General features: G+C 42.0%; 1 protein-coding gene across 5 annotated transcripts in view; it reads right to left on the bottom strand.

The window, feature by feature from the left end:
* Positions 1–11,687, bottom strand: part of SON (SON DNA and RNA binding protein) — a 30,946-nt gene that overhangs the window by 16,367 nt on the left and 2,892 nt on the right. For 4 of the 5 annotated variants that reach the window (XR_005023696.2, XM_036880194.2, XM_036880193.2 and 1 more), the window contains exons 2-5: positions 11,261–11,427; positions 3,592–9,537; positions 2,145–2,305; positions 93–239 (exon numbers count right to left, since the gene is read on the bottom strand). Coding sequence is in view for 4 of the 5 variants with exons in the window: in XM_036880194.2 (XP_036736089.2) it covers positions 93–239; positions 2,145–2,305; positions 3,592–9,537; positions 11,261–11,427 (6,421 nt within the window). In the remaining variant the exon portion in view is untranslated. Of the gene's footprint in view, positions 1–92; positions 240–412; positions 1,916–2,144; positions 2,306–3,591; positions 9,538–11,260; positions 11,428–11,687 lie in introns of those variants that run through there. The other variant, XM_036880196.2, reaches the window with a different exon arrangement.

Genomic DNA, 11,687 nt, shown 5'->3' with positions numbered 1-11,687 from the left:
TCCAAAAGTTTAAAAGTTAAATTCCACTTGAGTTTTACTTAAGTAGTTCCTTAGCTGTGCTGTTTTATCAATATATAAACAGTAATACTCACATTCAGATTGAAAAAAATGGGTTTGGGTTCACTGAGTTTAAAGGGATGATGATAAAAAGGAGGTTCTTCTTCCTCTTCATCCGAAACATGAGGCTTATTCACTATTACATCATCATCTTCTTTACTCTGTGCGATCTGTTTGCATTTCTTAAAAAGTAAAAACAAACAAAAGATAAATCTTAAGCTTTATGAGTAACATGTAATTTCTTAAAGAAAATCAGAATCACATACAATCAACTTTCAAAAGTAAAGCAAGATTAACGATAGATTAATTAGCTTACTAGCTATTATTTAAACACACTCTAGCACATCAGTATCAGTCAGTCAACAACATTTATTGAGCACCTACTATGTGCAGAGCACTGTACTGGGCACTGTCCAGGGAATACAAAAAAAAAAAAAAAAGTAGAAGAGTAGAAGACATGGTCCCTGCTCCCAAGGAGCTTACAATCTAGTTCAAAAGACAGAATACATACACATGAAATAATTGAGGAACGCTTTTACAGAGCAACACAATTAACAAGTGCAAACTGATATAATACAAACTGAGTACATAAGTGCTGAAAGAACAAAAGCTTAAGTGAATAGAATCAGGCACAATTTGATAATCAAGGGATATTCCTTGAAGAGTTCTAAGCCAGATTTTTATAGTTTAGAGTAAGGATTGGCAGGGGAAAGAAATATCATCTTAGGTGTGGTAAAAAGGTGAGAAGGAACATACTAGAAAGGAAAAGAGGGCTAAAGATGAGGCTAAAAACATACAGGGAAACACTAAGCATTCACAAAAGTTTTGGATAAGGAGCTTGGGGTTGATAAGCAACAGAAGCTTTTACTAGGTCCTTAAATTTAAAAATTATAATTCATATTGATAAATCTAAATAAGTAAAGATTAAGAAACTATATGATCCCTAAATGTATGGCAAAATAAAACATTTTAAACATGTGCAATGGGGTTATATAGTAACATGCCTCTCCATAAATGTTTGGTAGGCTAAAGGAATAGAACTCACAAATGCAAAGGAAGGAATGATGGAGAGGGTACAACGGGTGAGGTCTGACACGTAAAGCAAGGTCAATTCCTTCCTGAGAAGCAAAAGGAACAGACTCCATTTCCTGGCTTTATAAAAAGGTCAGAGTAAATTTGGGTGGACTTGTTTCTATACAAGCAGTAGAATTTGTCACATCCACTATCAAGTGAAAATACTACAATAGGATAAAAAGCTCATTTAGCCAAAAACAAACAGCATACCAAGCTTTTAATTAAGGGGAACAGAATATATTGACAGTGGCAGACTGGCATAAGGCCAGCCAATAACAAGTTTCAATATATGAAACAGTGTGGTATTTCTGGATCCTAGCAGCAATACTTCAGCGTCCTCCCAAAAAAAAACAAAAACAAAAAAAATATTAATAAAGCCAAAAAAAAAAAAAAGCCTCAATTGAAAAGATCAAACTCTTAAAAACAAAAATAAGTGTGTTTAAAATACATGTTACTGCCAAAACCCGAACCGCAGAAAGAACTGATAATGGCCGGCCATTATCACCAATGGCTGGTACCAAACAGCCAAAACCCGAAATGTTGATGCGAAAGAAGTTCCTTTCAGGCAATGGCCAGCTATTCTCATTAATTTCCAAGCTCCGGTGGCAAAAGATCATTTCTGAAGATTGTCTGTGTCTTTGCGTTTATGCAGTACACTCGTGGCGATCAGTGAGCGCGTCGTGAATGGAAACGAAACTGTAGGCGAGCTTCTGCGTGTTGCTCACTCAACACCTCCTCCATTCAAACGAACCGTCCCACTCCTCAGTCAGTTTGGCTTCTAAAACTGGAAAGCAAAAGTAATGGGAAGTAACTTTTAGCTAGCGGAGCTTAGCCATCCCGGATAATGGCCTGCTAAACAGAGCTTCTGCCGCTGCCACATCTGTATTTCGGGTTTTGGCCACTCGGTGCCAGCCATTATCAGTTCAGCCCACAATTCGGGTTTTGGCACGCTCCAGAGTCAACATCACTGGAATAATCCATTTAAGAAAGAAAACAAATTTTATCTAGCTTACCTCAGTTAGTTCTTCTATAGTAGCTCCTCCTGACTTTTTAGCAACTTTTTCTTCTATTGTAGGTGGAGGTGCAGGCTTTAGGTTTGGTGGTAAAGGAACACCAGCCTTAGCACACATTGCAGCTGCATTAGCTTTGGCTATTTCAAGTAATTGAGCCTTATCTGTAAGAGGAAAAATATAAGGAGTTTTTCTAAAAGGCTGTACACTTTTTATCTGAAGTTTTTATACAATAACAAAATTAAAGGCATTAATTTTCTGCCCTTACAGCTGTAATCAAATCACGCTGGCTCAAAACTTCTAAGCAGATGACTCTTACTGAAAGAATGAAGCCCACATTTAGCTTCCCATTCAATTATGCAAAAGAGCTAAAATATCAAACAAGAATGGTCACCCTGCCAAACACAAAGACACACCTGCCAAAGATTATTTTCCAAAATCATCACACCCTTACTTTCCTTATCTCTGACATCTTCAAGTGCCACTTCTCCCAACAAGTCATAAGTCAGAATGTAGCATTCCTTTCTACTGTGCTCCCAAAGTGCCTTACTTATGCCAACACCTATACCAGTACTTAGAGCAATCACCAGAATATGGGGTTCTTTGGCAGTTTTGCTATTTGGTAAGAGACATATATACACATTTTATCCACATTTCCTCTACTATCTATAATCACTTCAAGAATTACATACTATTCCTCTGCTTTGAATAAAAAAAAAGAACTCAGAAACCTTTTGTTGAACTGAATGCATTCTCCCTTCTATTCTATTAGGGCCTTTCTTTACACAACCCTGACCTGGGTATGTCCAATCTATAGTGATATATTATTATTGCCAGTAGTCATGCATTATCCATCAAGCTTTAATCATCTCTGCACACTTCTTAAAATAAGGAGAAACTAGAGGACATTATTTTTAAAGGCAGGCAGATTATTAAAATCACTTTAATGAATTTCACATTATTTTGCTAGTATCATCCATCCACCTCTCACATGCAAAATTCCCTCCAAAATTCCATTACCTGTTACACAAACCAGAAATACCTTCACAAACATTAAAGAGTCCTGTATTTTCATTTTAAAGACATGTATCTTATTAAAAAGAAACACTGTAAATTTAGGCTTACTTGCAAGGATCTACATTGGAATACATACATAACAATCTGAGCACATATTAGTCTTGTCTTCAACTGGACTTGTACTTTTCATTTTTAGTTATGGAAGGTAGTTCAAACAAAATGAACATCTTGGTTGTACCATACTCCAAAGCAGGTCTTTTTAATGTTACAAATATACTTATGCCTACATTTTCCAAGCACAAAGCTAATCTAATTATAAAAATTTTTTAATATTTATCCTAAATAACCCAAAATATTCCATTTGCCTCAAAGATAAAAAACAACTCAGATTTAAAACATTGTCACAATACCATCAAATTTTAAAATGACTCACTCAAATCTGTGAGACGTTTGGGTGATCTGCCTCTTTCAGAAGACCTGGATCTTTTACGACGGATGGGAGATCTGCTGAACCTTCTTCTCAAGGGTGTTCGTGATCGCCTTAACCTGACTGGTGATATGCTGAAGCTTCGTCTTCTTACCACAGATCTTGATCTTCGCCGCCGGCTAGGGGTGCGGCTCCGTCGGCTTGGGGTGCGGCTCCGTCGGCTTGGGGTACGGCTCCGTCGGCTTGGGGTGCGGCTCCGTCGGCTTGGGGTGCGGCTCCGTCGGCTCGGGGTGCGGCTCCGTCGGCTTGGGGAAATGCTGAAGCTCCTTCTCCCCACAGATCTAGACCTTCTTCGACGACTTGGTGTGTGACTCCGACTCCGACGACTTGGGGTGCGGCTTCGAGCTCTAACTGTTTTACGGTTATCCCTGGAACTTGATCTTTTTCTTTTTCTTTCCCTGGACTTGGATCTGTGCTTTGGAGATCTTTTGCGTTTCTCTTTTGATACAGATCGCCTTCCTCTAGACTTGGACCTTGATCTGCTGCTCCTCCTCCTGCGTCTTGAACGTGACCGTGAACGTGTTTGAGAGCGACGAGACTTGGACTTAGACGATCTCTTCCTTGCCCTAGAACGAGATTCACTGGTACGCTTGCGTGACTTGTGTTCAGAAGACTTTGAACGTTTACTTCGAGATCTTAATGAAGAGTCTCTTTTCTTCTCTTTCTCACCTTTGTCACGGTTTTTATTTTTCTTGCTTTTTTCATGTGTGTCCTTAACTTTTACAAAAATTTCATAATCATCTTTTTCTTCTGAAGAAGACTCTGAAGCTCTTTCTGGTATACTAATTACAACTGGACTAGCAGTAGATTTGTCACGTTCAACATCACTTGCAAGTAAAGGTCCTTCAATACCAGCTCTAAGGCTTGTAAGTCGTTCCATGTCCTTAGGAAGTAATGGTCTCACTAAATCTGCTTCGTTAATATCATCAATATTGGCAGAAAATCCTGAATCAAACAGTATCTCTTTAGTAGGGAGAGGTACTTCTTTATTTTCTCCACTACTTTCTTTAGGGCTGAGAGCAACTGCTAATGTCTGGTCACTCTCTTCTACAGGTAATGGTCCTTCTGCATCTTTAGTAATAAAATTAGATGGTAAATCAAGATGAATGTCTTTAGCAGGCAAAGGTCCCTCTATGTCAGCTTCACTACCACCACTGGGGCTGGTGGAAATTACCATGTCATGTTCAGTATCTTGAGTAGCTAAAGATACTTCAACATCATATTTACTAATTGAACTGAAAGCAGATGCTACGGCAAGTTCAATACCCATACTAGTTCCCATTGCATCAGGTTCAGGAGCAAGAGGACCAGTAGAAGACAGAGTTCCTCCTATATCAGCTTCACTAACACTAGGGCAGGTATCCAATACTGTGCATTGTTTAGTCTCACTGATGGGCAAAATTTTCTCTTCACCAATTTCACCAACAGCACCAGTGATGGCAGCAGACACTGCATTATATTCCATCTCTTTAGCAATTAAATGATTACTTATATTGTCTATATTTATACCACGTTCACTTTCAAAAGAGTCATTCTTCGGATGTCCTTCAGCATGTGACTCTTCATTTGAATGCATGGGAATCTCCTGTGTGCCAATCTCTGGAGCAAAATTTTGATCTCCAGATAGTAAATTCATTCCTTTTTTAACACTAGACTCCAGTATCATTGGTGTAGACTCTAAAACTGTCTCAGTTGATATTACTTGAGTCTGCTCTGAAATAGTGACAGCAGACTCTAAAACTGTCACAGTGGATTCTTGGACAGAAACAGATGGTTCTGAAACAATCACATTAGGCTGAAGGACTGACACTGTTGGTTCCAGGCCAGGCACAGTAGGCTCCAGGGCGGAAACATGTGGCACAGGAATAGTAACGTGCTCTGGCTCAGCCAATGCCATGGGCTCCAGGATAGACTCAGCTGGTGGGTCCAGGACAGCCACAGCCGGGTATTCTGGGACAGCCACACCTGGGTATTCTGAGACAGCCACAGCCAGGTGTTCTGGGACAACCACAGCTGGGAGCTCTGGGACAGCCACGACTGCAGGGGCTGGAACAGCCACGGCTGATGGCTCAGGGACTGCCATGACTGGCAGCTCTGAGACAGCCATGGCTGGCAGCTCTAGGGTGCTCTGCTGTGATGGCTCTGGAATAGTTACTGCTGGCTCTATCAGGGACATAGATACCTCTGAGGCAGTATGTCCTGAAGCTCTCATGGAATCAAAGGTTTCTGCTGTCTCTGACATAATAGTCGGCTCTGATGTTAACATAGCTGGTTCAGCTAACATGGGAGTTTCAGATATATAAGTCACTGGTCTCTCTGGAACAATTTCATGCTCTTCTGTTGCTACAGCAGACTCTGCAGGTGTTGACGTAACTGAAGACTCTGGCTCTAGCGGTGGTTCTGGGGCAGTGACAGCAGCCTCTGATGTTAACACTGAAGGCTCTGATGCTGACACTGAATAATTAGCAAGCAATGCTGAAGGCTCTGAAATCTCATTTTGACTCACAGTTTCAGGCAGCGATACAGATTCTTCAGGAGGTAATGCTGGCACCTCAGTAGGCCAAGTATTTTCAGCTGTTAATGCTGACTGCTCAGTGGATAATGTTGGACCCTCTGGGGGTTCCTCAGGAGGCAGTGGTGGTGTCATTGGTGGCTCCTCAGGTGGCAATGGTGGCATTGTTGGAGGCTCTTCAGGAGGCAAAGGTGGTACCATATATGCCTCTGTGTATGTATCAGTGTAAGAATCGGTGTAAGAATCAGCTGCCATAGACATCATTGAGCGATCAGCAGCATAAGATGACATCATAGATCGGTCAGCTGCAGAGTACGATGACATCATAGACCGGTCAGCAGCGGAGTATGACGACATCATAGAGCGGTCGGCACCCATGGACATCATAGATCGGTCAGCCATCGGGGACATCATGGAGCGCTCGTAAGCTGACATCATAGAGCGTTCGTAAGCTGACATCATAGAGCGCTCAGCCATAGGGGACATCATAGAGCGCTCATAGGCTGACATCATAGAGCGCTCATAGGCTGACATCATAGAGCGCTCAGCCATAGGGGACATCATAGACCGCTCGTAAGACATCATAGAGCGTTCATAAGATGACATCATGGAACGTTCTGCAGCATAGGACATCATCATAGAACGTCTAGATGCTAACATCAGGGGTCTAGGTGCTAACCTATATGGCCTGGGAGCTATCCTATAGGACCTGGGTGCTATCCTATAGGGTCTTGGTGACATCCTGTAGGGATCAGGAGTTAGTCTGTAGGGATCATGGCCTAATCTGTAAGGATCCTGCCCTAATCTGTAAGCATCATGGCCTAACCTGTAAGGGTCATGACCTAACCTATAGGGATCCTGAGCTAACCTGTAAGGATCTTGAGCTAACCTGTAAGGATCAGGAGATTTTGAACCCAACATAGCAGAATCTTGGGTACTAGATGCTAACATCTGGGCATCCATGGTACCAGACGCTAACATCTGGGCATCCATGGAGCCGGAAGCTAACATCTGAGAGTCCATAGTGCCAGATGCTAACATCTGGGAATCCATAGAGCTAGTTGCTAACATCTGGGAGTCCATGGTGCTGGTGGCTAACATCTGGGAGTCCATGGTGCTGGTTGCTAACATCTGGGAGTCCATGGAGCTGGTTGCTAACATCTGGGAGTCCATGGAGCTGGTTGCTAACATCTGGGAGTCCATGGAGCTGGTTGCTAACATCTGGGAGTCCATGGAGCTGGTTGCTAACATCTGGGAGTCCATGGAGCTGGTTGCTAACATCTGGGAGTCCATGGAGCTGGTTGCTAACATCTGGGAGTCCATGGAGCTGGTTGCTAACATCTGGGAGTCCATGGTGCTAGAGGCTAACATCTGGGAGTCCATGGTGTTGGATGCTAGCATCTGGGAGTCCATGGTGTTGGACGCTAGCATCTGGGAATCCATGGTGTTGGATGCTAACATATGGGTCTCCATGGTGTTAGAAGCTAACATATGGGATTCCTGGGCCATCAAGGGATCCACTCCTACTGTTACAGAAGTTTCCCCCACTAATGTAGTAGGCAGCTCCTGTGCTACCGTATTATAGGATTCCAGCGCTGTCGTCGAGGGCACCTCCAGGGACTGCGACACGGTCATCGTTGACAGCTCCGTTGTCACCACAGACTGAACAGAGATCTCCAGCGCCACAGTTGCCACCGGCTGCCCAGGCAACTCTGGCGCCCCAGGCTGCCCTGGCAACTCCAGCACCCCTGTTGCCAGAGGCTGCCCCAAAAGCTCCAGTGCTCCAGCTGCCCCAGACTGCCCCGCAAACTCCAGTGCCCCAGCTGCCATGAGCTGCCCAGGCAACTCCAGTGCCCCAGTTGCCACAGGCTGCCCCGACAACTCCAGTGCCCTAGTTGCCGAAGGCAGCCCTGGCAACTCTGGCACCCCAGTCACCAAAGGCTGCCCTGGCAACTCCAGCGCTGTTGTTGCCACTGGCTGTCCTGGCAACTCCAGCACCATCGCTGCCTCAGGCTGCCCCAGCAACCCTGTTGCCGTTGTCACCTCAGGCTGCCCAGGATGTTCCACCGTTGTCATCCCCACGGGCTGCTCCAACTCTGTCGTCGTCACAGGTTGTTCGGTCAACTCCATTGCTACTGTTACCGCAGGCTGCCCTGGCAACTCTACTGCTGCTGTCACCACAGGCAGCCCTGGCAACTCCTGTGCCATCACAGGTGGCTCTGGTACCTCCTGTGGTGGCTCCAACCCCATAGATGGTGCTGGAAGCCCTGGCAATTCCTGCGACAACTGTGGCACTGATGTCACAGAGGGCCCCGGCAACTCAGGCACCGCTGTCGCAGGGGGCCCTAGCAACTCAGGCACTGGGGTAGAAAGGGGCCCTGGCAACTCTGGCACCGGGGTAGCAGAGGGCCCAGGTAACTCCAGCACTGGAGTCACAGGGGGCCCCTGCAACTCCAGCATGGAGGTCGCAGGTGGCCCCGGCAACTCCATCACTGAGGCCACCGACGACTCCGGCAGCTCCAACGGTGTGGTCTTGGGCAGCTCCAGCAACTCCTGTGGTCTTGTCATGGATGAATCTGCAATCTCCGATGGTACTTCTACAGGTTGCTCTGGCAATCTTAGCACTTCAGTTGCAGCTGACTCTGGAAAATCCATTGTTGTTGATGTGCTTGGCTCAGGGTGCACCTCAGTAGGTATCTCTGATGACACAAGGATTTCTGATGGCTCTAGCACTTTTGCTACTGGAGGTTCCAACAACATGATCTTTGATGGCTCTGGAGGTACGCTCTCCAAAGATTTCAGCACAGACTTTGTCTGATACTCCACCGACATTGTTACAACTGGCTCAGATGACTTTAGCACTACTGCTGTAGTAGGCACTGGTGCTGTTGCAAAAGAATCCAGAACCTTTGTCATGGATGGTTCCAGCATTACTGCCACAGACTGCTCTGACTGCACTGAGATTACTGATGCAGATGCAACTGACAGTTCTGCAGTTTTTGTAGCTGGCTTCAGAGTTTCTAAGGTGTGTGGCTCTGAGATCTCCATTGATAGTATAGGAGGTTCTAACACAACTGCAGATTCACTGGTCTCAGATAGGCCAAACACTCTTACAGGATGCTCCAGTGCCATCGCTGAAGGTTCAGAATCAAACTTCAAAAAGGAATCCGATTCTAAATCTATGTTCCCATCATGATGTGATTTCAGCTGTGATTCAGATTCTTCTGGCTGTCTTTTGTACTTTTTTTCCTTCTCTTTCTTCTTTTTCTTCTTTTTATTTTTGTGCTTTTTATGCTTCTTTGACTTTTTGGTGGGAATTTCATCAGTTGGATCTGTTTGTACAGATACACATCTACTTTTTCTGGAGGCCTCCTTCAGGTCTGAAATCAATGGAAATTAATTTGTCAAACATTCCCCAAAGTAGTTTAGATAAATCACATAAACCAAGATTTCACATTCTACATTAGAACACCATAGTATAACACTTATTAAATAAAAAAGTCATTGAATATATATACTCTTTTCCATAAACCAATAATCTTAGAACTCACACTTTCCCACTACTACTTTCTACAACTAAAGCCTGGGTTTAAAAGTTTTCAGAATATCACAAAACATTTAGAATTATTATTAAGATGTGTTATATTAAATTCATTTTTAAATGATTTTCTCCACCTCTGGAATTACCCAGAAAATTACTTTTAAACTACACTTACAGATGAATACCTTTCGTATTACCAATTATTAAAATTTCTATTAAAAATATCAATGTTAAGTATTTTGTTACTATTTTTTAACTCCTATTGGAACAGAATGTCTGCTTTTGGATCCTGAATTAACCCACCACTCGCTAGAGGAATGCACTCGGACAAATTATTGACACTCTGTGTCTCTTTTATGAGTTAAAGAAGTAAACTAAAACATACCAAGTACATTGAACAATGCCTGGCACACAGTAAGCCCCTCAGCAAATGTGATTGCCTTTATATAGTATATACAGAGGCATGAACAACAAATAAACGTACAGCGATATGGAACTTGACTTATCACACCCATATTACACTTTAATAAAAATAACATCTTTTCCCCCAATACACTCCTGAAATGACTAATACTGATTTTTAATGTTTCTATTTTTAAAAAATACACTCATTTTGGGAAGTTCTTACAGGCATTAACATGTAACTTAAGAACATTTCAATCTGCATATCTGAAAGAGAAAGCTTATAACCACTGTACAATCAGATGGGATTTAATCTAGTACCAATATCATATTAGATAAATCTTAGTGATGCCAGAAAAAAACTCTCCAGAAATCCAGGCCACTAAGATTATGGAAAAATTAACACATGAGATCTATTCCAAAGCAAAACTAATCGTCTATTAGTTTTTTATGAGGCACCAAATGTCACCTAAGTTAGACTTCAATCAAGAAAAAGTTGCTAGAACAGTGAATCTAAATAGGGCTAAAGTCTTTCTTTTTTAACCATACCCTATACCAAAAATAGTAATATTAAAAATTAAAAACCATACCATACCATTTCCAAAACTCAATGAAGATTTAGCTATTTTTGAGACTGATCATAAATCTTTTATTTCTAAACACCAATTATTTTAATCAATTCCAAAAATTCTTAATACACAATATTTCCTCTCTATTCAGTATACTTTTGAGAGAAGTGGATGCAGAAACAAGGCAATCTCTAAACCTGGGCTTTTAAAATACAACCTCCCAGTGTTTTAAAATCATTAGATTTGGTTTAGGCTCCTACACCTTCCAAAAGTGACACTTAAACATTACTAGAAGAAAACCCACATTTTAAATCCTGAAAATCCTGTCACTGAAGCACTATAAGACTGAATCAAATAAAGTTACATTCCACCAGTAAAGCCAACAAGTTCATCAATGCTCATGTTTCAGTACAACTATATTTTCAAAGGATTTAAACAAGTCTTCATTAAACAAATTAACTAAAACTTGGAGATGTATTGGTTTTAGATCTAATGAACATTTTAAATACCCTTACAGTCAAGAAATAACATGTTAATTACTACTGAAAAAAAATTCTTGAAACTTGAGACGGCTGATTATATCCAACTTACCTGGCTTACATCGTAGTTCTGTATCTAAGACCCCAGAAAGTACTTCCTCTATCTTCTGAACTATTTCTTCATTTGGTAGGCTCCTGGAGGAGGCAGCTACATCACCTGCCTGGTTTCCTTCACTAGGTGCATTTGTTTCACCATTGAGCTGGCCTTCATTTCTTCCACTTGACAAGAAAAGTTATCGAAATTCATGAATATTTTTACCACACCATACAATATATATTTTTAACTCAGTTACTTAAAATAAAATCTTATTGTTCATACATCCCATTTTTTTCTTTCAGATGATATTCCCCTCCAATAGTTAACACTATGTACTTATAGTTGGTACATTCTCATTTTTAGTTTTCAGAGCTGTGAAAGTTAAAAGAAAAAGTCTTCAGAACAGGTTTCTGAGCTCATTTTTTTTCTTAAATAAAATACT

This window comes from Manis pentadactyla, chromosome 1 (assembly GCF_030020395.1).
Source record: "Manis pentadactyla isolate mManPen7 chromosome 1, mManPen7.hap1, whole genome shotgun sequence".
In the NCBI taxonomy this organism is placed as follows: domain Eukaryota; kingdom Metazoa; phylum Chordata; class Mammalia; order Pholidota; family Manidae; genus Manis; species Manis pentadactyla.
This window is presented reverse-complemented; position numbering and strand designations above follow the sequence as displayed.